Here is a 26,838-nt window from a genome sequence, read left to right as displayed (position 1 = left end):
TTTCGTTCGACCCGACTTTTGTGAAAGTCGGGTTTTGTGAAACCCGACTCGACCCGAAAAAAGGCAAAGTCGCTCATCTCTAGTCATAACGTTTGCTCCGGTGCACTGTGTTCACTATATGTCTTTTCTATAAAAGACAAGGGTGCTCTGACAGTAAGATGATCACAAAGTGTTCCCTAATGAGACTCGCAGCAATCGGCTCTGATCCGGAGACAAACTTTGCAGCAAGTGTTCAATATCTCAACAACGCCACCAAAGGGGAAATGAAGCATTGCACAGTTGCCATTCATAAATACGCAATCTAATATTTTGCATGCCGGATTAGAGGAATTTTGCGCTACTAAGGCGGCTGAGTAGCTGTCAGGATTCATGTCTGGGATACAGCACCGGCTGCCGTCTTCTTTATGTGAATCTGGAATTTGAGGAATATTTTCTTCCTCCTTTCAACTGTTTTACAGGAAGATAAATAACCTACATGATTACTTATTTATGAAGTACGTCCATTAAGATGATAAATTAGATTATTGGCTTCCTGACTTGCTGCCGCTACAGTCATCTCTATGGATCAAGTAATGCAATGACAATTTCCTTCCTGTGAAACTGTGACCTTTGGAGACCTCTCCGCGGTAAATGCAGCCATGTTTCCTTTCTCCGCCAAGGAGACTGGGCTAGTTAGACTTTCTGTCAGTCCCATCTGTAATAGAAGGAATGGGCGGTAATTTGGTTACAGACAGAGATGATACGGATACATGCATTGTGACCATATTACACGAGTCAAAAAATGTAATGGACTCATGCATTGGAAATTATTATATTCTACAGGTAAAGATACTATAATATACGGTACACAGTTGTAAAAAAAATGAAATGTAAAATGTTTATAAAGTTATTTATAAAAAAAAATGTATAGATGGGTTCCAGTATTGCACCCCATAATGGACAAACAGGGCATTGCATTTTTGGCCATTTTGGCTGAATAAGCATAACAATTTAAAGGCAAATCAGACATTTTAATAAAATATATATTGCCAAATTTATTAAAAGGCACACACTATTTAATCAACTGAATGCATTAGAGATTGTCTATTAGCAGGCACACATGTGCACCAAAATTTGCTCCATTTCCTGTCTTTTTCCTAGTAGGTCACACCCGCTATATCATAACCATACACCCTTTTTTTGTTGCACTTTTAAAAACTGGGAAATGGTGAGAAAAAAATATTTTTTTGCAATTTCTGACTTTTTAGAGTTCAGTTGATGACAAAAAATTGGGAAAAATAATTAATATTTGGGTGTGTGTTTACACAGTCTGGAATAATGATATGGCCACATTAGCGGCATTTAACAACTAAACAGATCACAGAAGAAATGTTTTGGGTTTTTTTTTGCATACACTGGATAAATGCCCTTTTATTTATAGATTGTCCGGGAGATTACGAATTTCTTGACTCGTTAGCAATGTTATTAATTTACACAAATGCGGACCAGCAATACAAGATAAACCGGTCCTGAAAAGTCAGGCGTGTAGAGCGAGAAATGAAATCTTCACTTGCATATAGCTACCCTAAAAAATGGAGAAAATGAAGAAACTACAGAGAACATCAATAGTGCGAAAATAACACTGTACAAAGAGAGAGCAAATTGGGCCAAAGTTATCAAAATGAAACATTACTTAATACTTTTGTTGCAAATCGCGACATGCTACATTTTCTTCCATACTTTACACTACCTCAAGACTTTTGTTCATGTACACCAGGATTTTTAAATTACTAAAATTATCCACCCCCCTTAATGCATGTCTTTGTTGTAGGAGATAAAAAAAATGATTGACATCTATTTTAAATACTTACCAATTTTTTGGTTGGTCCAACAGGGCCCCCTATGGTTCATTATGTGCAACATCCACTTTTCACATCTGCCTTTTATGTCTGATTATCCGCCTCCAGTAGGGCTATTCTGAAAATGATGCACGTCAGAGCGCACGTTTGCTCTGCCAGTACCATTATAGTCTACGCCCTAGTCGGCGCAGACGTCCGAATCCCATTCTTTTAGGCAGTTCAGACAGAAGCCCAGGCGGGACCCGAGTACTTGGAGAAAAGTGCAATGTGACAGCACCCTAAGTGTTTGTGTAAGAAACTCCACTGATGACCTGCGCCACTGCTGCTTGCACTCCAGATTCAACACTTGATGCACTATTGTATTGGATTCAGCTATATTCCTGAGTTTATCTATTGAACGGAATGATTTTGGTCATTGTTTTGGCAGCACTACTTGGGCATTACATCACGGAGAAAGAATGTCATAAATATCCACCATGGGTCATATTGCAAAAGTGCCACCCTTGTGCCATCGAATTCTAAAGTATTCTCTATTTATGGCATTTGTTTTGGTCAGTTTGTGACATTATACTCCCAATACTCAGTGTGGACAAATCTGAACTCATCATCTTTCCTCCATCTCACAGATCTTCCTTACCTGACCTATCTATCACAATTAACGACATCACGCTTTCCCCCGTACCGGAAGGCCACTGCCTCGGAGTAACCCTTGACTCTGCCCTGTCCTTCAAACCTAACATCCACCTCTCGCCACCTCCTGTTGCCTCCAGCTCAAAAATATTTCCAGAATCCGTCCTTTCCTCAACCCTCAATCTAATAAAATGCTTGTGCATGCCCTCATCATCTCCCGCCTCAACTACTGCAACATCCTTTTCTGTGGCTGCTCCTCCGCTTCTCCCCTCTGCAAATCTCTTCACTGGCTCCCATTCCCTCAGTGCATCCAGTTCAAATTACTAATACTGACCTACAAGGCCATCTATAACCTGTCTCATCCATATATCTCTGAACTAATCTCCCGATACCTTCTTTCACGTAATCTCCGGTCCTCCCCAAGACCTCCTTCTCTCCTCCACACTTATTCACTCCTCACCTAATCGCCTCCAAGTCTTCTCCCGAATATCCCCCATCCTCTGGAATTCTGTGCCCCAACACGTACGACTATCAATCACATTCGGATCCTTCAGACGGAACCTGAAAACCCACCTCTTCAGGAAAGCCTACAGCCTGCAATGATCCCGCTACCTCCTCACCACTACTGGAGCTACAGCCTCACCATCAACAGAGCTGCCGCAACCCCCCAACCTACTGTCTCCTTCTCCACCATCCTGTAGCATGTAAGTCCGAAAGGGCAGGGTCCTCTCTCCCCTCTATATCAGTCTGTCATTGTTAGTTTACTGTAAGTGATATCTGTAATTTGTATGTAACCCCTTCTCATGTACAGCACCATGGAATCAATGGTGCTATACTGTATAAATAAATAATAATAATTACCTCCATTGTTATTATGTTTAGCTATCTATGAAAAAAATCTGTCCAATCATGTGATTCTATGGATAGTCTAGAAATCTCAGGATTAATGAATCACATGACTCAAAATGTTAGAACGGCAATGACGAAAAAAAAGGGCCGCCAAAAGTTGCACCTACTAAAACATAGTCACTAATAAAATGCAACAAAAACCTTATATAAAACACTGCCAAAGGAAAGTGGGTGTGAAGGTCACCTATGAGTGGAGACAGGTTCTTGATAAAATACACTAGGCGGTTTTTAGAAAGACACTACTGTGATTTTTGAAGACACAAATAAGTCCTTCCATTATACTTCTCATGATTATTCAACCCATTGTGGCTTTTAGAATAAAAGATTTAAAATCTAAAAGTTCCTGAAGTAGATATATTGGATAAAAATATGTTTACAAAATACTGAAAACACAGTAAAAACAAGCCCTACTACTAAAGATAAATAAATCATATAAGGCTGTGTGCACACGATGCAGATTTGCAGCGGATCCGCAGCGGATTTTACTGCACAGAAACTTTGCATATCCGCATTGTGATGTACAGTAGCCTTAAAATGAATAGAAAAAAAAAAACGCTGTGCAGACGCTGCAGATTTTTCCGCGCAGTTTTCCCGCGGTACAAAATCCGCAGCATGTCACTTCTTTTGTGCGGTTTTCCATCTCCCCTGTCACCAAATCCGCAGGGGGAAAGCCGCACAAAAACCGCATGAAAAATGGAAGAAATCCGCAGGAAAAATGCAGGTCATTTGACCTGCGGATTTCTTCCATTCTGCGCGGAAAAATCCGCAGGGCCAAAAAGTCCGTCTGCACTCAGCCTAAAACACAAACTTCCATTGTCAACCCAAACTGTAGAACACAAGTGTGTTGACAAGTGGCCGACGTGTTCATATATCTGAATGGGATTGTTTCTGTAAAGTCTATTGAGGCGAAAGGGACAGCTGCAGAAACTTCTGCCACAATTTGCCCTCTGTGAACTTCCCCCCAAAATGACCAAAAGTGACTTTAATTTAGTGTGATGTGTCTCTATTAAAAATAAAATTACTATGCAAATGATAAAAACTACTATTCAAATGATATCTTAATAAATACCCATCTGAAAACGGTCAGATCTGTCTTGACTGGCTCGTGTAGATGACCATGTTTTCGGTCAGAGTGCGATCCAACAAAATATTTGTTAGTGTATGAAGCTGTGCATACATCCGATTTTTTTCTCCTACAGAGTTTGTCCTAGGAAAAAAAATCGCAGCATGTCCGATGCGCATCCAATATTCTTATCGACCATGCAAGTCAATGAGTCCATGGAAAAAAAATTGGACTGCACTCGGATGACAATTTTGCACTGGCATAGAGAGATTTGCCTTGTAGTCCCAGTTTAAGGGTGTGTGCACACATTGCGGATTCTGCTGCGGATTTTTCCGCCGTGCAGATTTAGCTAAATTTAGCGGATTTAGTGCGGATTAGCCTGTGGTTTTCCCCTGCGCATTTGCACTGCGTTTTTCAGTTACCATTAACTATAAAGGTACTGTACAATGCAGCAAAAACTGCTGCGGATCCGCAGGGCCAAATCCGCTGCGGATCCGCAGCAGAATCCGCAATGTGTGCACCCACCCTAACTTACCCTAAGGGCTCATGAAGACATCCATGTATCTCAGTCTGAGCACAGACCACAATGCATGATCTGTCCACTGTTCTGACTCAAACGTGACACCCTCATAGGCTTTTATGAGGCTGTCAGGTTCTGGTCAGTGACCTGCGTACAGACCGGGCGTTGGGGTCTGTACTTGGATCAAGATCCACCATTGTCTGCATGATCTCTAAGGGTATCTGCCCGTGATCAGGAGTTGCTGCGTGTTGGACGCTGCGCATTTATGCAGCGTCAAATCTGCAGCTGCCAGATGTTACAGCATAGTGGATGGGATAGAAATCCCATATCCAATATGCATGCATAGTCGCCTGCGAATCACCCGCTGACACTGACATATGCTGCGGCATTCAAGACCGCAGTATGTCAATCTCTTTTGTGGAAGCGCTAATCTCCGCAAGAGAAATTTCGCCAATAGAATGTTTTAGACTCGGTGAGTCTGCACGGTTCAGTGATCAGAGAGGATTTACCTTCGTTCAATAGACGGCAGCCCTTTGGACGCAGCTACAGTGCTGCAAGGTCCAGAGTGTGGGAACGTACCCTAAGGGTGTGTGCACATGCTGCGGATTCTGCTGTGGTTCCGCAGCGGATTTGGCCGCTGCAGGTCCGCAGCAGTTTTTGCTGTGGAGTACAGTACCAGTATTTCCTATGGGAATAAAAAAACGCTGTGCAGACGGTGCAGATTTTTCCGCGCGGTTTTGAAACCGCAGAAAGAATTGACATGTCAATTCTTTCTGCGGATTCCGCTGCGGTTTGCCATGTCCTCCATTGTGGAGATGAAAAACTGCAGGGCAAAACCGCAGAGCAATCCGCAGGTAAAACCGCAGGTCTTTTGACCTGCAGATTTACCTGCGGATTTTACAAAATCTGCGCGGCCAAATCCGCACCCCATTCCGCAGCGTGTGCACGTACACTAAGGGTTCATGTAAGGCATTGTGGCCATGTTGCATCATGTCCCGAAATTATTCTGAAACTGCAGTGGCTTTGGTAAAAAGAAATAATAAAATTATGCGTTTTCAGCCATATGTGTAAAAATGTTTTTTTTTTTTTTAAAAAGTCTGTTGAGAGGTATCTGGTCACTAAAGAGTTAAACGGCCAATACTGACTCGCAAAACTAAACTCGGGCCTCATTCAGACGTCAGTGACTATTCTCATGCACAAGCAATAGAGCCGTTTTCTTCAATGTTTGGCATCAGTGTTTTATTAGCGATTTTTTTTTTTTCATCTGTCAAAAAAAAGTCATAATAATAATAATTGCAAAACTTCCCCTATACATTACGATGTTAAAAATCCCATCAACGTCATTGGTTGATTTTCATCTCTGAGTCGAACCGAAAACGGAATTTTTGCAAAAACGTGATCCAAAAAAAGCAAGGACGTGGTAAGAGCCCCATAGACTAGAATGGATATGTGTTCTATCCACATACAAAAAATAAAAAAGAACAAATATGTAGAAAACAGAAGTCTGATTGCGGCATTAGTCAAAGTTGTTGGGTGTTTTTTATTTTTACCAAAAACTTTGAAGCATAAATGTAGCAAGCAGTTCAGAGTTGTCACAGTGATCCTGAGCCTTTCCCCTCCCATCACATAGAAATCCACTAGAGGGTGTTGGTTGTGACTCAGATTTTCAGCCTTTGAACCTGGGCTGGGTGGTGAGAGAACTTCCTCTTCCTGGGAGGCTCCACTGAAGTTTCTCTGCTGCGGACCCCAGGAGACCCTGCTTGTCCTAGAGGTATTCTGTCTGCTTGTTATGGGGTGCAATGTATCCAGTCTGTCCCTGTGGATGCATGGAGGCTCCTGCGTAACATTGGTGGGAATGCTGTGTCTCGATGCCTTATATAAGTACTCCAGGCTAGGGCGGTGGTTACATTTTGGGGTTCACCCAGTCGATTGCCATTGTATATGGAAATGGGACTCCGATGACGGCTTACGTAAAGCGATTGCCAGCGAGCTGTCTGGTAACTTACTGCCCTGACTAGCACTGCAGATGATGTTAATAATCATAACTTGGTTACAATATCTCTTGTTCTCTGCCTGTCTGACTTTTGCTTAAAGCCAAGTGTACAATTTCCCTGCTAATTTTTATATTTCCAAGGGCTTTAGGACCCCCAATAGGTTGTAGTACTGGGCAGGAGTAACATGGCTGTGGCTCTACTACAACTCCCATTATTGACTGCTGCAGGCAACCATGTTGCGGTCTTGTTGCCGGGCTCCTCCTGCCAACAAAATAGCTGGTAGGTCGTAAGACAATAGATGCTGGGAGTTGTAGTACTGCAATAAAAGGAGTGCCGCTAGCTGTGTGATATCGCGCTGGCATCTGTGATAACACTCCACCCATGTAATGGATCGTTCGATTGCTGGGGTTGGAAGGGTTAAGCAGTGCGGTGAGCGGCCCGGAGCAGGCAGGTCTGGTAGAACCTGTCTATTTCCAGTCAGAACTCAGAGTTTTCCTCCCAACAATACTTGACTTTTTCTCTAGAGAGAACGCAGCGGCCCCCTCCCTGCCATCTCTAGGTCAAAGACTGGAAAAGCCTTAATGTAAACTCCCACTGGACTTTGTCCGGCCTATACTGCGCTGGATCTATAAGATAAAGGGTGCCAGTCATAGGTTTACTCCAGTTTTCTGGATTGAAAAAAACCCAAACATTTTGGCCTTTTCCACTGGGTCGTACTAAAATAAATATAATGTGGATTGCGCTTATCTACACATGTAATGTAACGTGGTGGAAAATATAGACGAAATCTACTCCGGCACATAGGCGTGTTCACACAGTGCCACTTTGCCATGGGAAAAAAAAGTAATGTTTAACCATATCAGCACAGTCAGGGCCGGCTCCAGGTCTTCATGGGCCTCGGGTGAGAGAGTCGCAATGCGCCCCTATGATACATACCATGACTCATGGTGCACAGATACAGCAGAGAAATGTATACTGTAGGTATAGTACAATGCCAAAGATTTCACTTCTTACATTACATGAGTGATATCTACTGTAAATTCTACAATAACTCAGAACCCGGCGAATCCTCAGAGCGCCCAGTGCGTGTCCTGGGGGGTTCAAAATCTGCAGTCACACAGAGACACAGAATAACTGCAGACTTTTCATTTTAGACAGGACCATATTGTCCTCCGTGGCGTCTAATGGGCGCCGCATGGTCCTCCGTGGCGTCTAATGGGCGCCGCATGGTCCTCCGTGGCGTCTAATGGGCGCCGCATGGTCCTCCGTGGCGTCTAATGGGCGCCGCATGGTCCTCCGTGGCGTCTAATGGGCGCCGCATGGTCCTCCGTGGCGTCTAATGGGCGCCGCATGGCCCTCCGTGGCGTCTAATGGGCGCCGCATGGTCCTCCGTGGCGTCTAATGGGCGCCGCATGGTCCTCCATGGACCGCATATTTGTCTATTCATAAAAAAAAAACCTAATCAAATACTCACCTATCCTTGCTCTAAGCTGATCCGGTCTTGCCTCCGCTGCACAAAGACCGTGCTGTAGTGACGTCATTGCGCCCTCTGCGCTGACACGGGGAACATGGAGAAATGAGTATTTGAAACAGTTTCCCCCCCCCCAAATCCACGGTGTGAATTCTAGCAGCGTTTCTCACTCATTGAAATGAATAGGTTTTTATGCAGCATTTTTTCCTGCCAACTCCCTGCAAAAAAAATGTGCTGCAAATACTAAACGTGTGCACATACCATGGCAAAAAATGTTAGATTGTGGTGACCGACCTGATTTGTAAAGTATTGCAGAATGTGTTGGTGCTCTAGAAGTAAAATTATTATGGCCAGATGTGGCACACTTCTTCAGATGGCGTTGCATTGGAAGTCTCAGCTGCCTTGAAAACTTATTGTATTTGTCTTTGGTAGTCCCAGCTGACCTGTGCACCTCCCACCCCTAGACAGGTTTAATGGGGGAGCCCAGCAGTCAGAATATCCTATTTACAGCATGTTCTCAGTGGCTCCCCCTAGTGATGGAATGTGTGCTTGCAATATTATTGTGACATGAAGTCGGCGGCTCATGTGGATCAGGCTTGGGTCACACAACCATTTTGATCTCATCTGAGAATAAGTCTGATTAGTCTCATCTTCTTTATTCTGTCAGACTGTGAAAATCAAACTGCACTTGGATGTCATTAGAGTGCAGTACGATTTCTTCCATGGACCCATAAATCTATATGACCGAGTGCGGTCTGATAATCGGATTCAACCTGGGCATGCTGGCTTTTTTTGGTTTGAGGAACAAATCAGACTTGTGGCCATCTCCAGAGAATAACATGGGGACGAGTACTATCCGGCAAAATGGCAGAACCAAGTTTTACGGTCATCTGGACAAGCTCTTAAAATGATCCACTAAGCGTGGCGACAAACAGGCTGGAAGGAGCCATGATGTTGCCTATTTTAACCATGATGCCTCTTCTTTCTTTGAGCAGTACTTAGCCCCCATTTTTGGCCCGGGCACTGTGTGGCCAGGCTGTTTGAGGTGCATCTGCATATAATTGCTAGCCTCATCTTTCCAATTCTCTTCTAGTTCAAGGTTTTGCTTTTGGCAGCCACTCATGAATCTCTTTCTGATCACCTATATATGGACTGAATCTAAAAGGTGGCACCCACAGAAACCATGCATGGCGCTGCTTAATGGAATCAGTTCTATTAAAGGATGGAAAAACCAGGACTTATTTCTTCCAAAAACAGCACCACCCCTGTCCATAGGTTGGGCGTGGAACTGCAGTTCAGCTCCATTGGAGTGAATGAGACCGGCAATACCACACACAAACTAGACGTGGGTGGCTCTGTACTGGGAAGAAAGTAGCCACGCATTTCACATTTTGGACAGCTTTTGCATCTGAACCTTCTCTTTAAATGCAGTTTTGTCTTGGTGGTGGTTTCCTTTTATTCTAGCCATGTAATGCCTCCTACTCATTTCATGGGATGCAAGAAGATTACTAGTTTGGACACTACCGTGTCAATTCATCCTGTGTACAAATTCTAACCATTGCCCCACAGGTTTTGCTCCTACCAGTGCTGAATAGACCGCAGTGCCCCCTATTGGTTGGGTCGTCCTAAAATGTTATCTATGGTCTGTTTAAGCAACCAGTAGGTATTGTTATATAGGGTGTCCGTAGGGGAACCTAAAGCTAAGGAAGCAGTGACATCTTGAAGCTTAGCACTAAGTCTAGTGGTCATTTTTGTTTGTTTTTTTATTAATTTTTCTTGGTGACGCGATCAAGTTTGTTCTATTACTGACGTCCCTGCATTTTATGATTAGATCGCTAGTACAGACCTGAATATTTGACATATGTACAGAACTACACCCAAACCTGTCAACAATTACTCAAACATTTGCAAACCACTGGTGAAAGAAGTAAATTCTAGGGTTGAAAACTAATGGCTATAGATGATGGGTGGAAAGGTGTGTGTATATATGTGGGGCCCTAGGCAGAGTTTAAAATGGGGCCCCAAATGCTAACATATTGCATATCACACAGAAGCATTTCGATTGTATTTACATGCGCTGAGTTAAGGCCGCTAAATGAGTGTGATCGACAATATTGAAGAAGTCGTTCAGCACTTGTTTCCCGGCCTCTTTCCACTGTCCGAGAAATAATGATGGGGACAGAACAATCATTAATGGATCAATCTGTCCCCATACAGTATCATGTTATCAGCAGCATATCTGCAGTTTACACCCCATAGTCCTCCATATAATGTGCCCCATAGTCCCCCATATAGTATAATACACTCCTCATAGCCCTCCATATATTAAAATACACTTAGTCCTCCATATAGTATAATACACTACTCAGTCCTCCATATAATATAATACACTCCTCATAGTCCTCAATATATTAACCCCTTCACCCCCAAGGGTGGTTTGCACGTTCATGACCGGGCCAATTTTTACAATTCTGACCACTGTACCTTTATGAGGTCATAACTCTGGAACGTCTTCCATGGATCCCGGTGATTCTGACATTGTTTTCTCGTGACATATTGTACTTCATGTTAGTGGTAAAATTTCATTCAAATAACTTGCGTTTATTTGTGAAAAAAATGGAAATTTGGCAAAAATTTTGAAAATTTCGCAATTTTCCAACTTTGAATTTTTATGCCCTTAAATCACAGACATACGCCACACAAAAAACTTGCTAAGTAACATTTCCCACATGTTTACTTTACATCAGCACAATTTTGGAACCAAAATTTTTTTTGTTAGGAAGTTATAAGGGTTAAAAGTTGACCAGCGATTTCTCATTTTTACAACACCATTTTATTTTTAGGACCACATCACATTTGAAGCCACTTTGAGGGGTCTATATGATAGAAAATACCCAAAAGTGACACCATTCTAAAAACTGAACCCCTTAAGGTGCTCAAAACCACATTCAAGAAGTTTATTAACCCATTAGGTGCATCACAGGAATTTTTTGGAATATTTAAAAAGAAATGAACATCTAACTTTTTTTCACAAAAAAAATACTTCAGGTTCAATTTTTTTTATTTTACCAAGGGTAACAGGAGAAATTGGACTGCAAAAGTTATTGTGCAATTTGTCCTGAGTACGCTGATACCTGATTTGTGGGGGGGAACGACTGTTTCGGCGCATGGCAGAGCTCAGAATGGAAGGAGCGCCGTTTGACTTTTTCAATGCAAAATTGGCTGGAATTCAGATCGGACGCCATGTCACGTTTGGAGAGTCCCTGATGTACCTAAACAGTGGAAACCCCCTACAAGTGACCCCATTTTGGAAACTAGACCCCCCAAGGAACTTATCTAGATATGTGGTGAGAACTTTGAACCCACAAGGGCTTTACAGAAGTTTATAACGTACAGCGGTACAATTAAAAAATATTTTTTCCACAAAAATGATCTTTTCACCCCAATTTTTATTTTCCCAAGGGTAACAGGACCCTAAAAGTTATTGTGCAATTTGTCCTGAGTACGCTGATACCCCACATGTGGGGGTAAACCACTATTTGGGCGCATGGCAGAGCTCGGAAGGGAAGCAGCGCCATTTGACGTTTTTGGCTGGAATTGAGATCGGACACCATGTCGCGTTTGGAAAACCCCTGATGTACCAAAACAGTGGAAATCCCCCACAAATGACACCATTTTGGAAACTAGACCCCCCTAAGGAACTTATCTAGATATGTGGTGAGAACTTTGAACCCCCATGGGCTTCACAGAAGTTTATAACATAAAGTCACACAATTAAAAAATCATATTTTTTCCACAAAAATGATCTTTTCACCCTCAATTCTTATTTTTCCAAGGGTAACAGGACCATAAAAGTTATTGTGCAATTTGTTCTGAGTACGCTGATACCCCACATGTGGGGGTAAACCACTATTTGGGCGCATGGCAGAGCTCGGAAGGGAAGCAGCGCCATTTGACGTTTTTGGCTGGAATTGAGATCGGACACCATGTCGCGTTTGGAAAACTCCTGATGTACCAAAACAGTGGAAACCCCCCACAAATGACACCATTTTGGAAACTAGACCCCCTAAGGAACTTATCTAGATGTGTGGTGAGCACTTTGACCCCCCCAGTGCTTCACAGAAGTTTATAATGCCCGGGCGTGAAAATAAATAATTCGTATTTTTTCCACAAACATGATCTTTTAGTCACCATTTTTTTATTTTCCCAAGGGTACCAGGAGAAATTGGACCCCCAAAAGTTGTTGTCCAATTTGTCCTGAGTATGCTGATACCCCATATGTGGGAGAAAACTACTGTATGGGCACACGTCGGGGCTCGGAAGGGAAGTAGTGACGTTTTGGAATGCAGACTTTGATGGAATGGTCTGCGGGTGTCATGTTGCCTTTGGAGAGCCCCTAATGTACCTAAACAGTGGAAACCCCCCACAAATAACCCCATTTTGAAAACTAGACCCACTAAGGAACTTATCTAGATGTGAGGTGAGCACTTTGAACCCCCAAGGGCTTCACTGAAGTTTATAATGCCAGGGCATGAAAATAAAAAAATCGTATTTTTTCCAGAAACATGATCAATTAGTCCCCAATTTTTTTCATTTTCCCAAGGGTAACAGGAGAAATTGGACCCCCAAAAGTTGTTGTCCAATTTGGCCTGAGTACGCTGACACCCCATATGTGGGAGAAAACTACTGTATGGACACACGTCGGGGCTCGGAAGGGAAGCAGTGACGTTTTGGAATGCAGACTTTGATGGAATGGTCTGCGGGTGTCATGTGCGTTTGGAGAGCCCCTGATGTACCTAAACTATTGAAACTCCCCACAAGTGACCCCATTTTGGACACTAGACCCCCCACGGAACTTATCTAGATGTGTGGTGAGCACTTTGAACCCCCAAGTGTTTCACAGAAGTTTATAACACTCGGACGTGAAAATAAAAAAATCATTTTTTTCCACAAAAATGATATTTTTGCCCCCAATTTTTTATTTTCCTAAGGGTAACAGGAGAAATTGGACCCCAAAAATTGTTTTGCAATTTGTCCTGAGTAGGCTGATACCCTACATGTGGGGGTAAAACACTGTTTGGGCCCATGGCAGAGCTTGGAAGGGAAGGAGCACCATTTGACTTTTTCAACTCAGAATTGGCTGGAATTGAGATCAGACGCCATGTTGCATTTGGAGAGCCCCTGATGTGCCCAAACAGTGGAAACCCCCAATTATAACTCCAACCCTAACCCTAGCCCTAACCCTAGCCCTAACCCTAGCCCTAACCCTAGCCCTAACCCTAGCCCTAACCCTAGCCCTAACCCTAGCCCTAACCCTAGCCCTAGCCCTAACCCTAAGGCTGTGTGCACACGCTGCGGATTTTGCTGCGGTTCCGCAGCGGTTTTGGCTGCTGCGGACCCGCAGCAGTTTCTGCTGCGGTGTACAGTACCATGATTCCCTATGGGAATCAAAAACCGCAGTGCAGACGGTGCGGAATTTTCCGTGCGGATTATCTGCGGTTTTCAATCCGCAGAAAGAATTGACATGTCAATTCTTTCTGCGGATTCTCCTGCGGTTTGCCATCTCCTCTATTGAGGAGATTAAAAACTGCAGGACAAAACCGCAGAGCAATCCGCAGGTAAAACCGCAGGTCTTTTGACCTGCGGTTTCACTTGCGGATTTTACAAAATCCGCGCGGATGAATCTGCACCTAATCCGCAGCGTGTGCACACAGCCTTACCCTAACGGGAAAATGGAGATAAATACTTTTTTTTTTTTAGTTTTATTATTTTTCCCTAACTAAGGGGGTGATAACGGGGGGTTTGACTTACTATTTATGGCGGTTTTTATGTTTGGCGGCTGTCACACGCTAAAAGACGCTTTTTATTGTAAAATGGTTTTTGCATCACCACATATTGAGAGCTATAATTTTTCTGTATTTTGACCCACTGAGTCATGTGAGGTCTTATTTTTTGCGGGACGAGTTGGCGTTTTTATTGGTACCATTTTCGGGCACGTGACATTTTTTGATCGCTTTTTATTCCTATTTTTGGGATGCAGAATGAACAAAAACCAGCGTTTCATGAATTTCTTTTGGGGGGGTGCGTTTACACCGTTCCGCGTGCGGTAAAATTGATAAAGCGGTTTTATTCTTCGGGTCAGTACGGTTACAGCGATACCTCATTTAGGTCGTTTTTTTTATGTTTTTGTCGGTTTTATGCAATGAAAACTATTTTATATAAAAAATAATTATTTTTGCATCGCTTTATTCTGCGAGCTATAACTTTTTTATTTTTTCGCTGATGATGCTGTGTGGCAGCTCGTTTTTTGCGGGACAAGATGACGTTTTCAGCGGTACCATGGATATTTATATGCGTCTCTTTGATTGCGCGTTATTACACTTTTTGTTTGGCGGTATGATAATAAATCATTATTTTTTGCTTCGTTTTTTATTTTTATTTTTTAAGGGGTTCGCTAAAAGGGTTAACTAATGGGACAGTTTTATAGGGCGGGTCATTACGGATGCGGCGATACCTAATATGTGTACTTTTATTATTTTTTTTTTTTTTTCCAAAAAATGGATTTATTGAGGGAATATATATATATATATTTTTTTTATTTTTTTTCTAATTTATTTGGCGATTTTTTTTTTTTTTTTTTTTTTTTTTTTTTTTTACATTTATTTTTACATTTTTTTTTTAATTTTTTTTTTTTACTTTATTACACAGTCCCAGGTGGGACATCACTGTCCTGTGACAGATCGCTGATCTGTCACATCACAGATCACTGTGACAGATCAGCAATCTGTCACAGGCATTGAAGAAGACTTCCTCTTGCCTGCGCTTTGCAGGCACTGAGGAAGCCAGCTTCCTCAGGTCCCCGAAGGCCCCCGTCGCCATCTTGGATTCGGGGGCCTGGAGGATAGGAGTCCCCCGCAGCAGCGCTGCACATTGCGCTGCCGTGGGGGGCTCAGGGAAGCACGGAGGGAGCCCCCTCCCTCCCGATGCTTCCCTTTAACTCCCGGTACACCACGATCATGTTTGATCGCGGTGTGCAAGGGGTTAACGTGTCGGGGGCGGTCCGTGACCGCCCCTGACACATAGTGCCGGGTGTCAGCTGTGCTAATCAGCTGACACCCGGCCGCGATCAGCGGCGCTCACCACGTGGGCGCCGCTGATCGCGGTAGACGTACTATCCCGTCCACGGTCATACGGGCCCGGGTACCGTGGACGGGATAGTACGTCGGATGTCAGGAAGGGGTTAAAATACACTGCTCAATCCTCCATATAGTATAATACACTCCTCCTAGTGCTCCATATAGTATAATACACCACCAGTCATCCATGTAGTATAATGCACCACATAGTTCTTCATATAGTATAATGTATTCCGCATAGTCCTCGATACAGTATAATGCAGCCACGCCATACAATATAATGTAACCCCCCCATAGAATATAATGCATCCCCCCTCTTATAGTATAATGCAGCCACCCCTTAGAGCATATCCCCCCCATAGAAGATAATGTAGCCCCTACATAGAATACAGTGTAGCTCTCCTCATATATAGTATAATGTAGCCCCCTCAGAGTGTGATGCAGTAACCCCCCCCATAGAATATAAATATAATACAGCCCACCTCCTCATAGAATATAATGTAGCCCCTCATATTATTATATAACACAGCCTCCACATGGTGTACACGGCACAGCCTGATTCTCGCCCCCCCCAGAGTGGCCCCACAGTCCAGTTCTCATTGTTACATCTATGACGCCGGTATAGTTCAATGCGGCGGTGGGGGGAGTCGGCGCTGGTGGTAGGTGGGCCCCCCTGCCTCACGGGCACCATAGCGGCTGTGTGATGTGCCCCTAGCTGGGGGGCCCTAGGCAGCTGCCTGGGCTACCTGCTCCTAACGCCGGCCCTGTCTACATGTCTGACAGCCATTCCATTCCAGTGTCAGTTGAATTCCAACCAGAGTACACCTCAACCTACTGTTGTCAATTCTTTCTGCGGTTTCAAAACCGCAGCAAATCCGCGCGGATTTTTCCGCAACGTCTACACAGTGTTTTTTTTTTTTTTTTACCATTTATTTGAATGGTACTGTACACCGCAGCTAAAACTGCTGCGGAATCCGCAGCGTGTGCACATACCCTTACAGCACTAGTATTGTTGTTTCTAAATGATTATGAACTTGTTTTCTTAGCATTATATGTGGTCTGCAAGCACTGCATTTTTTTTATTTTGACCATTTCTCATTTTATGAAATAAAAAAAAAAAAAATATTGCTTGTCAGTAGTTTATAGAATAAAAGAGCAATTTTACATTTTACTCAAATATCCCTATAAAGAGAAATCAGACAACCTGAAAATTTTGCAGTGGTCTCTTAATTCTTGCAAGAGATAAATAGATATAGTAGAAAAATATTCAGGATTGAGAGTCCTCAGTAGTTGATACCATCTTTTCAGTTAGCCATTAAAAGGTAACACATTGCAAGCTTTCAAGACTACTCAGGTCTCTTCATCAGGCTAGACTAGTATTGTGCATAAATATGTGACTTCAGATTTTGTATTAGTCTAGCCTGATGAAGAGACCTGAGTAGTCTTGAAAGCTTGCAATGTGTTACCATCTTTTCAGTTAGCCATTAAAAGGTATCAACTACTGAGGACTCTCAATCCTGAATATTTTTCTATCTACTGGCTAACACGGTACAAAGATATACATCTTTCCTGTATCAAAATATAGATATAGTAGTAATTTAATATTTATTTGCAAAGTAAAACATCAGAGTAAAACTTGTCAGTGATATTTTGTCCCTTTTCCTTGTGTCTTTCAGCACAATGTCTGGAACAGATGACTTTTCGGTAAGTAAAATCGCAGATAGAAAATTATTTTCTCGTCCTTTAGTAAAGAAGTTGCCATCTTTCTTGACTTTTTTGACATTTATAGCCTTTGTGACCCAATGCCCCAAAATAAATGTGTATTATTTCAAATACAGCTCTTTTAACATTAGGGGTCCGGGATCCAGGATTGCCCTGAAGAAATGGTTTGCTGGTGTTGGTACATGGCCTTAAAAAAAACAAAACCACCTCCCCCACCCCAAAAAAAAAGTCATTGATTGTAGTGATATTGTACTTGGTGGTCGCTTTATGTAACTCTTATGTCTTATGTCTCTGTATAGTTGGCAGATGCTTTATCGGATAATGCTGGAAAATCTCAGAAAGTAAGCAACCCAAAGAATAGTCACCAACCTGGTGGCTGGTCTGGATCAAACCCTTGGGGTGCAAATCCGAGTGCTCCTTCTGCCCCTGGTTTCACACCTTATGGACAAGGTCAAGGGGGTGGACCATATTCTAGTGGTGGATCTCAGCCTTCTGCACCAACGCACCCATACCCATCTGGACCTCAGCCAGGAGCCCCAACGCAGCCATATCCATCTGGTCCACAGCCTGGAGCACCCTCACAACCATATCCATCTGGTCCACAGCCTGGAGCACCCTCCCAACCATATCCATCTGGACCTCAGCCAGGAGCCCCAACGCACCCATATACATCTGGACCTCAGCCAGGAGCCCCAACGCACCCATATCCATCTGGTCCACAGCCTGGAGCCCCTTCACAACCATATCCAGCTGGAGCACCATCGCAGCCATACCCATCTGGACCTCAGCCAGGAGCACCAAGTGCACCTTCAGGCCCTGCTGGGCCTTACTCAGGCGTTGCACCTGGACAACAGCCTTCTGCACCAAATGCCCCATATTCTTCAGGACCTACTGGGCCATATCCAGGAGCTCCTGCTGGACAGCAACCAACTGCACCAAATGCACCATTCTCTTCACAACCTACTGGCCCTTATGCAGGAGTGCCCACTGGGCCACAACCAGGGGCTCCCTCTGGGCAATATCCTAATGCACCTGGGCAATACCCCGCAGCTCAGTATCCTTCAGGGCCTGCTGGCCCCTATTCCAATCCATCTGGAGCACCAAGTCAGCCTTATCCAGGTGCTCCAGGACAAGGTCCCTCCGCAGGAGGGCCTTATTCTTCTCCTTATGGTCAGTCTGGTCCTGCAGGTCCTGGTCAGGGTGGGTCTTGGGGTTCTAATCAATGGGGATCACAGGGTGGTCAATATCCAACAAACCAAAATTTGCCATACCCAGCCTCCAGTCAATTTCCAACTCCTGGTGCTGCATCATCTGTACCATGGGGTACTGTGCCTTCTGGTCAGTGGGGGCCATCTGCTCCATTTTCTGGAGCCCCTGGATCATACCCTAATCCAGGATCATATCCATGAAGCTGTCTATCCCAGTGGCTGCCTCCAGACCCAGAAATCCATCTAGTGAGTATACCATCCTTAGGACATTGTGCTCCGTTCTGCAGGAATAAGTGTAGATCAAAATTTACATGTTGTGGCTTGTAAGAATTATAAGTGGCACAATGGAAGGATCCCAAAATGTTTATCTATGGGAAATGCAAATATCTCCTAAAATGGACCTGTGAAGAGCTGACACCTCCTCTATATACTGCAATGCACGGGACGCATCTTCTATACATACTGCACCGCACAGGACACGTCCTCTACAGTTGTGCGCAAAAGTTTACATACCCCGGCAGATTTTTTGCTTTCTTGGCCTTTTTTCTGAGAATGACCAACACCAAAACGTTTTCTCCACTCATGGTTAGTGGTTGGGTGAAGCCATATTTTGTCAAACTACTGACCTCTTTTTAAATCATAATGACAACCCAAAACATCCAAATGATCCTGATCAAAAGTTCATATACCCCATTTCTTAATACTGTGTATTGCCCCTTCAAACATCAATGATAGCTTGAAGTCTTTTGTGGCAGTTGTGGATGAGGTTCTTTATTTTCTCAGATGGTAAAACTGCCCACTCTTCTTGGCAAAAAGCCTCCAGTTCCTGTAAATTCCTGGGCTGTCTAGCATGAACTGTGCGCTTGAGATCTTTCCAGAGTGGCTTAATGATAATGGTCAGGAGACTGAGCTGGCCACTCCAGAACCTTCATTTTATTCTGCTGTAGCCAATGACAGGTCAACTTTGCCTTGTACTTTGGGTCGTTGTCATCTTGGAACATCCAAGTGTGTCCCATGCGCAGCTTCCAGGCTGGTGATTGCATATTTGCCTCCAGTATTTGCTGATAATGTGCTGCATTCATCTTTCCTTCAACTTTGACCAAGTTTCCTGTGCCTTTTGTAGCTCACACATCCCCAAAACATCAGCGATCCACCTCCGTTCTTTACAGTAGGAATGGTATTCATTTCATCATAGGCCTTGTTGACCTTTCTCCAAATGTAACGTTTATGGTTGTGGCCAAAAAGTTCAATTTTGGTCTCATCACTACAAATTACCTTGTTCCAGAAGTTTTGAGGCTTGTCTCTGTGCTGTTCTGTGTATTGTAGGCGAGATACTTTGTGGCATTTGCGCAGTAATGGCTTTCATCTGGCGACTCGACCATGCAGCCCATTTTTCTTCAAGTCCCTCCTTATTGTTCTTCTTGAAACAGCCACACCACTAGTTTTCAGAGAGTCCAGTATTTCAGCTGTTATTTGTGGGTTTTTCTTTGCATCCCAAACAAATTTCCTAGTAGTTGTGGACAACATTTTTGTTGGTCTGTCTGACCATGGTTTTGTTTTTACAGAGCCCCTGGTTTTCCATTTGTTAATTACAGATTGAACGCTGCTGACTGGCATTATCAATTCCTTGGATATCTTTTTATATCCCTTTCCTGTTTTTACAGTTCAGCTACCTTTTCCTGTAGATCCATTGACAATTCTTTTGCTTTCCCCATGACTCGCAATCCAGAAACATCAGTGGCTGGATGATAGATGCAAGAGTCTGTCTGGATCCCAGAAACTCACTCAGCTTTTATGCACACACTGATAACAAGCAAACAGGTCACAGGTGAGGATGTTACCTTTAGTAGCCATTCAAACCCATTTTTGTCAACTTCTGAGCATGTTATCAGGCCAAAATCACCAGGGTATGTGAACTCTTGATCAGGGTCATTTGGATGTTTTTGGTTGTCATGATTTAAAAAGAGAAAACACAGAAGTTTGACAATAATGGCTTCACCCAAACACTAAGCATGAGTGGAGAAAAAGTTTTGGTGTTAGCATTTTTTTCAGAGAATATGAAAGATAAGAAAGCAAAAATTCTGCCAGGGTGTGTAAGCTTTTGAGTACAACTGTTTATACTACAACGCATGGACACCATCTCTGTATACTACACCACACAGGAGAGCTGACCGACCCTGTATGATTTATGACTACATCAAAGTTGTAAATTCATCTGGTCATAAATCAGCATGGAAAATTGTCTACAAGAAGAATGCTAAGGGCTAAAGGTAGCATCAGACTGGAGCACCTTTGGCCCACCAGAGAAAATCATTCTTGGGTGCCCACTATGTAGCTACATAGAAATAAATACAAGGCCACCAATTGTGTGGTAAAACACACTAATATCAGGGTATAATATAAGGTAGTACACGTCTTAATTATGCAGCAGGGGTTGGGGTAGCCATCTCATAGAATATAATATAGCTTCTCTCATGTAATATAATGCAGCCCTCCTCATAGGGTAAAATGCAGCACCCCACAAAATATAATGCAACCCCCTTATAAGGTATAATGCAGCCCCCCCCCCATAAAATATAATGTAGCATCCTCATATGGTATAATGCAGCCCCTCCACAGAATATAATGTAGCCCCCTGAGAGAATAATGCAGCCACCACACAGAATATAATGCAGCCCTCTCAAAGTATAATGCAGTCCCTCTCCACCCTATCATTGTCCTCATCACCACCTCCATCATTGCCTTCCCACCCACCAGCCCTATCATTGCCCTTTCCACCACCACCTTCATTGCCCTTTCCACCACAGCAATCATTGCCTTCTCCCCCACCACTGCTCTATCACCCACATCATTGCCAATCTTCAATAGACACACACAGTACCGCACCACTCGCGCGCACACACGCGCGCACACACACACAAAGTACCGCATGCAGGCAGACACATGGCACCATTCACCTCTCCGCACATTCCCCATAGCCGCAGCACATCCCGGCAGCTTTCACGCTGAAACAGTCGTGCTGAATGATGACATCATTTAGCTGCGCTGTGTTAGACAGGAAGTGCCAAGCAGGATGGCATCGGATCCCTGCAGCTACACTCTGCTGCTAAGCTGCAGGGATCGCTCCCTCCCCGGCGATTGCCCTCAGGGTATGTACACTCCTGCGGGCATTGTTAGCCTCAGCCTGCGGCTAACACTGCCCGCTGTTAAAGTGAAATGGTATTCACTCCTCTCCATGCCTATGGGGGTGTGGGGAAGCGTGAATATTAATTTCTCTTTAGCAGCTGTGACAGGCTCCTGTCTCCAGCTGCTGCTCCATGGGCTCTGGGAGGGCCCCCCCTTACTCAGGGGCCCCATAGCAGCTGGGTGTGCCGCTGTTAGCGACACACCACTGGCTGGGAGCCCCTGGAGCAGTGGGGGCCCTAGGCAGCTGCTGGCCAGTATTGCAGCAGGTGTCAGTGCCTGGGCCCACCGGAGAATCTTCCGGTTCAACCCTGGCTAAAGGGGTTGTCTGACCTTAGGCTACAAGTCTGTAGTTATTGTATGGGACTGCAGACTTGGGACTCCTTGCACTGTGTGCACCACATTCTGTGAGCTTTCTTTGGCGGCGGGCACATGACATCAAGTATGTCATTTGCATACATGCGGTCACGTGCCGACTAGATAGATGCACTCAGGGTAAGTGAATGAAGTGAGGCTGGATAAGTCTAGTAACCGTTGGCGCCAGAGAATCCTCACAGCACACAAGGCCAGACAACCCCTTTAAGGTCTCTATCAGGTATGCTCACTGGTATCTTATTTTGCATGCTATGTTCCATGATACTTGAATAATGAAGAAACAGGCCAACATTCTTAATGAAACCCTATTACAAAGATGCTTTATTTAAATCCAAGCTACAGTACATGCTTTTAGGTCAAAAATAAAAATGTTCCTGAGTCAATGTCACTTAATACTTTTTTTTTTTTTTTTTTTTCTTCATCTTTTATAGATTTCCCTGTATTGAAGAAAACCTCTCACCCTTAAATCCTAAATCAATGGAGGCTATGAATCAGACTGCATCAGATCATTACCATTCTCCTGTGTGCCAAAATTTGGAAGCTGTGGACTCTCCTCTGTATTCATACTATAAACCATTTTCCCCGATTCATCAATTCTGGCCTTTAGCACTCTGGTCTGGAGAAAGTGTGCTTTAGTAATTTGCGCCAAATTTGTTCCTAGGTTTCTGCGTTCTCCCTGACTATGCATCTGCCGTAATTCATGCCACTTTTGTGGAGTAAATTATTATACATTTGTTGCACCTCCCTGATAAGCTCTTTCCACTTTCTGAAGTTGTCGGAGCTGGCCTGGATTGTCATAAAAATTCCAAAAGAGTCCAAAGATTTCTGACATTTCACAGTTTTATTTGATGAATCGGAACGACGGCTTTTCCTTTTCTACGGATACAAGCAATATATGTTTGAATACAAAGATTCTTCTGAAGCTACTTTTTTTTTGTATACTTTTTCTGTTTGCTCTTTTTTTATATTAATAGTGAATATTCTGATTGCTTGAAGGAGAATTCCCCCAAATTTTTAGTTGTTTAGTATTGGTGGGGGTCCATAAACTATTTAAAAAAAAATAATAATAATAAATCTTTAATTTAGATATTTGACCAAAATTTAGGTATTCCCCTTTTCACTTTGGTCAAATGTTTTACTGCTGTTTAATCAACTAAAACCCAGAAAACAAATCACAATCTTCAGTAAGATCTATCCACTTTCACTTTAAATTTGTATTATTTGAAAAACAAGACTATCAAATAATTTTCTCTCTACAGGAAAACATTACTTTATACGATTCCTTTTTTGTTAGAGGGGGACTATTGTCAGACCACAGATTGTCCTGTTGCTGGGACCCCCAGAGATCTAGTACAAAACCCAGATATAAGTGTAGAATTTCTCTACAGCGCCACAACAGGGGACATAAAGAATTGCCTTGTTCCCATTGACACTAACGGGCTGTCCGTGTAATGTTTTCTACCGGGTGATGGATCCTGGACCCTCCTTATATTTGATTACGACATTTGACAATCCTGATAATGATCCCCTTTATAGATTCCATTCTCATGATTATTTAGTAATGGATGGAAGCCAATTAAAGGGATTTGTATTTCTGTAAAGCTGCTGGAAGCTAATTGAGTCTGATCTGGTTTTAAATAGTACTCGCTGCAAAATAGGATCTGCAATAGCCATCATAGCTCCTTCATAAACAGACACCATGAAACTGGGTTTAAAAAAACGGCCTTAAAGGGACTGTCTGGGATGATAAGAAAGTGAATCCTCTGTTTTCAAGAATGGAGGGATTTTTAATGTCTTTGGTGCCTACATAATCGGCCACCCCTGCCGTCTGAACATGAGCAGGGGTTCCATGATCTTAGTGAGTGATGCGGTGCCGCTGGCTGGAGCGCTCTGTTCACTCCACATCCGACCAGAGTTGATTGTCTGATGCTGCAGAGAAGAAGCTTTATCCGCCTGCAGCCTCAGAGAGCATGCAGTCCGGAGCAGCGGTGCACAGAGTCTGCTGGTGTGAACTGTCAGTCAAGCAGGAGCACACGCCTCCCCAGAAAGCAGGAAGAGAAGAAACCACCCCCTCTTGGGATATAGGCACACACAGGCTTTTTGCTGTTTTTTTTTTTTTGGAACAGAAACTTGCGTGGAAACTCCCAAGTTTTCGAGTAGTTTCAAGCTTATTTGGAGAATTTCTCTAGTTTCCTCAAAAACCTCTGTGTGTACATACCCCTAATGGGTGAGAACTAGTGATGAGTGAGCGTGCTTTGGGGTTGTCATACTCAGGTGCTAATCGAATATCTCTAGCATGCTAGAAAACTACGCTCGATTCCTGCGGCTGCATGTCTTGCTGCTGTTCGACAGACACAACACATGCAGGGGCTGCCTAACAAACGGAGTCCTTGCATGTGTTATGGATGTCAAACAGCCGCGGCCACTTGAGCATAGTATTCGAGCACGCCGATGCTCAATTAGCACCCAATAACGTCTTATCCCAGCACGCTCGCTCATCACTAGTGACAAAGGTGTTTTTTTTTGTTTTGTTTTTTTTTTGTTTTGTTTTTCTCTCCTAGGCAACTTTTTTTTAAAATCCCAGATAACCCCTTTAACAAGAAGATTAGACATCTAGGATAACATTCAGATTCTACCTAGGACAGTAGTGCACTGATACAACCATGTGAAACACTACAGGTCTTTGACTTCAATGGAAAAGTCAGTTTTTCACCATTATGCTTTTGGGGTGGTTATATGGCTGTAGAAGAATTAGTGTCTAATTTTAATGTGACCCGAGTGCGGTGGAAAGAGGCACGGGTCTTCGATTCCTAAAAGTGGGTTTTCTTGGGCTGATAAGGAAGGCAGTGGTGATGGAGGTCTCGTCATCTTGTCACAGGTCTGTCATAGCTACCCCTATCTACATAGAATTTTTTTTTTTTAAGTTTAGTAAAGTGGTTTGATGCATAGCTTGGATTGCAAGGTTATGGTTCATTTTGCATCATCTACATGATAGGGCTACATTACCATGCACAGCCACATGGATAAGTGTGGCGCTTTTTTTATTATATATATATATATATATATATATATATATATATATGAATTTATTTTGGTTTAGTTGCAATGCATGGTATTAGTCATTCTACATAAAGTTATAGAAATATATTCTAGCAGTTCTCCATAGATCAACTGTGGGTCACTGGCAGGTTCACATCTATCACAAACAGGTATTTATTGTGTGGTGTTAGAGGTTCACACATTTTAATATTGCTGTGTATAACTATCCACGGGTGATTTAGAGCTTGATAATATATATATTTTTTTTCTCTTTTATAACTGTTTTGGGATAGTTGTAGATTTGAGAAATTCTACCGTATGCACTGTCACCTAAATAACTCAGTAAGGACAATGCGCTGACAACTATAGATATATAAATAAAGGAATAAGAATCCATCATGAAATTACATCATGTCATCATTTACAGGGATGAGAGTGGAATTAAAAGGTACTTAACCCTTAAAGGGGTTGTCCAGGGCTACTTTTTTTTTCTTTTTTTTTTTTTTTTTCTTCCCTATCTGGCCTAAAAACTTAAGGCAGGTAGTTGCCAATAGAGGCAACTACCTACCTGTTTGACCAGGTGCTGGCTCAGTGTTCACAAACCGCCCCTGCTGGCGATTCACCTGCTCGATATCAACAGAGCAGCTCTTCTTTTGGATTGTTCTGACAAGGGGGCGTGACTGCCTATGTCACGCTGATTGTGAGCTTGCTCCCTGCAGTAAGGCAGCGGGGAGCCGGATATCAATCAGCTTGACGTTGGCAGTCACACCCCGTCAACAGGGCAGAAGAGAAGCCGCTGCTCAGTCAACATGTCAGTGGAAACCACTGAAGCACGGGCAGGAGCTCCAGTCCTTAATAGCCACCAACAGGTCATGTTTTCAGGCTTTACTTACGGTAGCATTGCCTAGGTGATAATTGCATCACTTGGGCAGTCAATAATTGAATCGACTGTGCTAGACTAAGGCTAGGTTCACATAACGTTTTAGCAGCCCGTTCAACGCATAGCGTTGACGGGCTGCTAACAGTATAGAATAACGCGATCGCGTTATGCTATACCCGCTAGCGCAGATGAATCATCTGTTGGCCCCATTTTGGTCTAGTACTCTGGATGATTCAGTCTGTATTAACATCTGCTAATGTATTGGTTGCAGCTTACAGATCCTGGGTACAGAAGTCTGCAAAGTTTTAATTTTCTCTTAAAGGGACCATACATCTTGTTTCAAATGTCCCCAGGACAGCAGATAGGACAACCTCTTAGACATATCAGTTGTGTGACTGCTCTGTAAAAGCTACGTGTCTTTCTTATTGGTGATACGAAGTGCAACTTCCCTCCTAGGCATGGTAATAATTGATGTATCTGGCAATGGCCGGATTCTCCTCCCCGCAGACATGTATGATCCAGTTACGCGCTTCACTTTCATGACCGGCTGTTCCGCCTGTAAATAGGCGTCACTTAATGGCTGCAATAAATCCAGCGTGTTGAATCTGTTTTCTGGCCAATTACGTGCTGGCCTTCAGGCTTGGGAACGGTCACCTGTGTCAAAAAGTCTAAATTCTCCTTTACCCAAACGATGATGGTGATTTTTAAAGTATGTGATCAGCATTTGCTATACAGACGCAAAACAATTATTGTTCCCTGTTGTCAGCCATTCTAGATAGCTGATAGGCTGGCTATTCTGTTCGTCATAGCGATTGCTGACCGTAGGATTGGGGCTCCATGGAGACGTCACTCACGCATCGCCGTATGCTG

General features: G+C 43.4%; 1 protein-coding gene across 3 annotated transcripts; it reads left to right on the top strand.

Annotated features, from left to right (window-relative positions):
• Positions 1-6,562: 6,562 nt before the first annotated feature.
• On the top strand, positions 6,563-25,492 carry MAPK1IP1L (mitogen-activated protein kinase 1 interacting protein 1 like). Of its 3 annotated transcripts, none has more exons than XM_073577924.1 (4): positions 6,563-6,731; positions 17,238-17,265; positions 17,583-18,737; positions 22,481-25,492. In XM_073577924.1, the coding sequence occupies exons 2-3, from the start codon at positions 17,242-17,244 to the stop codon at positions 18,690-18,692; spliced, it is 1,134 nt and encodes a 377-aa protein (XP_073434025.1). In that variant the 5' UTR covers positions 6,563-6,731; positions 17,238-17,241; the 3' UTR covers positions 18,693-18,737; positions 22,481-25,492. The 3 variants fall into 3 exon arrangements, with proteins under 3 accessions (XP_073434025.1, XP_073434027.1, XP_073434028.1); XM_073577926.1 differs by lacking the exon at positions 6,563-6,731 and adding an exon at positions 6,746-6,809; XM_073577927.1 differs by lacking the exons at positions 6,563-6,731; positions 17,238-17,265 and having other exon boundaries at positions 17,589-18,737.
• Positions 25,493-26,838: the final 1,346 nt, after the last annotated feature.

The sequence above is a fragment of the Dendrobates tinctorius genome, unplaced genomic scaffold (genome assembly GCF_039654945.1).
Source record: "Dendrobates tinctorius isolate UK_male_01 unplaced genomic scaffold, ASM3965494v1 ptg000058l, whole genome shotgun sequence".
Taxonomy (NCBI): domain Eukaryota; kingdom Metazoa; phylum Chordata; class Amphibia; order Anura; family Dendrobatidae; genus Dendrobates; species Dendrobates tinctorius.
This window is presented reverse-complemented; position numbering and strand designations above follow the sequence as displayed.

Bases quoted from the DNA above. Each gene is read 5' to 3' on its own strand.
- MAPK1IP1L (XM_073577924.1), top strand. From the start codon at position 17,242: ATGTCTGGAACAGATGACTTTTCG. The intron at 17,266-17,582 runs GTAAGTAAAATC...GTCTCTGTATAG, and splicing joins CTGGAACAGATGACTTTTCG to TTGGCAGATGCTTTATCGGA.